Source organism: Mastomys coucha, unplaced genomic scaffold, assembly GCF_008632895.1.
Source record: "Mastomys coucha isolate ucsf_1 unplaced genomic scaffold, UCSF_Mcou_1 pScaffold11, whole genome shotgun sequence".
NCBI lineage: Eukaryota > Metazoa > Chordata > Mammalia > Rodentia > Muridae > Mastomys > Mastomys coucha.
The window spans coordinates 22781215-22784146 of NW_022196893.1; the positions used below are offsets into that span (position 1 = coordinate 22781215).

Sequence of the window (2932 nt, forward strand, 5' to 3'; positions counted from 1 at the left end):
TGTGGTTGTGTTTCCTGTCAGATATTTTATGATAATGTATTCTTGGTCATGTTTGCATAATACAGTCTGTCAAAAACCTCCTAATATTCAGGCTGAAATTTGAGTGGAAGAAGGCATTCATCTTGAGGCTTTATAGAACAGAATTATGATCAGGAGAAAGGGACAGTTCTGAAGTCTTCTGAAAGTGAACACAAGAGTGTCATTGATGATACAGTGGCATATTATCTGGGCTTTTCTGAGAATTGTCAACAAGCTCAAAATTTCTCCTCCTCCTCTTCCTCCTCCTCCTTTTCCTTCTTCACCTCTTCCTTCTCTTCCTCCTTATTCTCTTTCTCCTTTTTCTCCTCCTATTTCTCCTCCTCATTCTTTTCCTCTTCTTTTGACTTCTCCTCCTCCTTCTCCTTTTCCATTCCTCCTATTTCTCCTCCTTCTACTTCCCTTCTTTCTTGATCTATTTTTCTCAGATTTTCATCTACTATAAAAGGTAGAGAACTAGTGTTTCTAGTTTTGCAATTAAAAAGGGTAGAGTGGGTATTTTGTTTGGTTGTATAGACCATAATGAAAATGGGCCACTTGACTCTCTGCGCACTTGGTAGTCCATGATCTCTAGAAATCAAGTTATGAACACACTTTTCTCCACATGGTACAGTTATGAGGAGAATGCCCAGGTTTCCATCCTTATGGTTATGATTTTAACTTTCTTAGTTGACTCAAGAGAAAACTGTAGGTTGTATCTTTCAGATGGAGTCTCCACAGTCAGGAGACGCTGGGACATTCCAGGGTCAACAAGCATCTGGATCTGGTGGGAATCACTAGATTAAAGTGATCATCAGTCAGTCTACAGTCTGCATTCTCCAATGATGCAAACCTGAGTGTCCCATTCTGACCTGTCTTTGAGTCTATGCATGCCCTGATTCAGCATGCACTTTGATTTTAAATTCCTTATTGAAGAAATGCTTGTTCCCATTAGCTGGTTCTGAATGTGTTAGAAGATGACAGTACAGTTGACACTACATTCAAATTTTGATTTTGAATCACATTGGTTTGGTGATAATGAATTTGTAAACATAAATTAAAAGGCTCTGTTAATTCATGTATAGACCTTAGAACGTTGATCCTCCCTTTCACAGACCACAGTGTGCATATTGATTGATATTGAAACTTTACTCTCTTAAAATCTTAATCCTGAAATATGTCAATGTACAAACCTAAGTTGAAGAGAGTGACAAAGAAATAGGTTAAATAGGATTCTAAAAAGGAAGGATTACTGCTGGCCATTAGGACATCAGCCTGAGCAAGTTCTAAATTGAGTCAATATTTTAGAGCATTCATTGCTCTGAAAATGAAAGATTTCAAGTTCTTTAATTGGCCAGTGTTATTAAAAGGGTGGAGCTAAATTGGATCATGAAATCTGTACTTGAAATGCATCCTCTGACAATAGCCTGTGCTAAAATGTTCCTGTGAATCTCTGCTCAGGACATATGTTCAAGAAAGGCAAAGAACCAAGATAGCATGTAGCTTGAAAGCTGTTCTTTTTGTCAAGTCAGTGTTTATGAGAACAAAGGACCATGGGCTAAAAAGTAGTAGATTATAATGTGGCACGTGGTTATGAGCAGATTGCTTGTTTGTTGAAAACAAAGAATGAACATTGAATGCTTGACCAATATTCTGTTGATATCATTTTAGCAACTTCAGTTATCAAGAATCTTGACAAGCAAATGAATCATATCAGAGAGGCTGTGATAGAGCATCTTGGACAGACAAGCAGTAGTACCCGTGACTCAGGTAGTCAAGAATCACTGTGTGGCAGTGAAAGCTGAACCTCCAAATCCTTGCTTTATTGGCAGCTGTCATGTTTTGTTTTGTTTTGTTTCGTTTTGTGTTTTATCTCAGTTGTAGTCTGGGTGCCTTGGTTGAAGATTGGTAAAGTGCAGGACAGTGTTGTGGTTAGTCAATGGTCTGGGTCAAAACACATTGCTAATGTTGATCTTAGAGAACAGGGAAGAGTATTTCTCTGGCAAGATAAAATCTGGGTATTTCTTGTCAAACATTTTGTGAGGATAGTTCATTTGATCACCATTGCCAAGTATGGTCTGGCAACAACCTTGAAATAGTCTGGTTGAACTGTGAGTGGAAGAGGGATTCCATGAAGAGCATTTAAGTAAAGGAATTCTGTGGTCCAGCCTTGAATTCTTCAGTAACTGGACGCATGACTTTCAGTGATGAGGCTAGGGCATACTCCCTGTACCAAGCTTTGAAACAGATTTAAAAATCATTAGCCTCATTTTGGATTTTCATTTTCTATTAAACAGAGAGAATTCTTTTATCCAGTTTTGTCATTATAGGCAGTCAGAGTGGATATATTGTCTTTGCATAGACCTTGATGAATTGGGCCATATGATTCTAAGCACTTTTCATAACCCATAATTTCCAGTAATCATACTATGAACAAACATGGAGGTACACAGTGCAGATCTGAAGACTGATGAACATTTATATCATCATTATGCTTGTGATTTTACCTTTCCCAGGAACCACAACTGAAAGCAGTAGGCCAAATGGGAATCCATCAAATAGACTCTCCATGGAGTCAGATGATCCCACAGTCCAGGATGAAGAAGTAGCTGCATCTGTTAGCCATAAGCAGAATGCAGAAAGTGACAGTCCATCCGCAAGCTCTGCAGCCTCCAATACAGGAGGTATCCTGACCTGCATGCCTTTGCATGGATATCCTGCCTATAACATTTACTGTGTTTTAAAATTCCTATAGAGAAAACATGTGCTCTCATTGTGTGGTTATGGATGTGTTAGAAAATAAAAGCAAGGTTGAAGTGAAATTCAGATTTGAACTTTGAATTGCTTTAGTTTAGTGAGGATTCATCAGTAATTGATTGGATCTCCATAATTGAAGATCCATAATTAATTAATTAAT

The 2932-nt window shown here is 38.1% G+C and overlaps 1 protein-coding gene across 1 annotated transcript in view; it reads left to right on the top strand.

The window, feature by feature from the left end:
• LOC116082680 (submandibular gland protein C-like) overlaps window positions 1-2932 on the top strand; it is a 17623-nt gene that overhangs the window by 7591 nt on the left and 7100 nt on the right. Inside the window, exon 6 of the mRNA XM_031359562.1 lies at window positions 2532-2699. Coding sequence (XP_031215422.1) covers window positions 2532-2699 — 168 coding nt within the window. The remainder of the gene's footprint in view (window positions 1-2531; window positions 2700-2932) is intronic.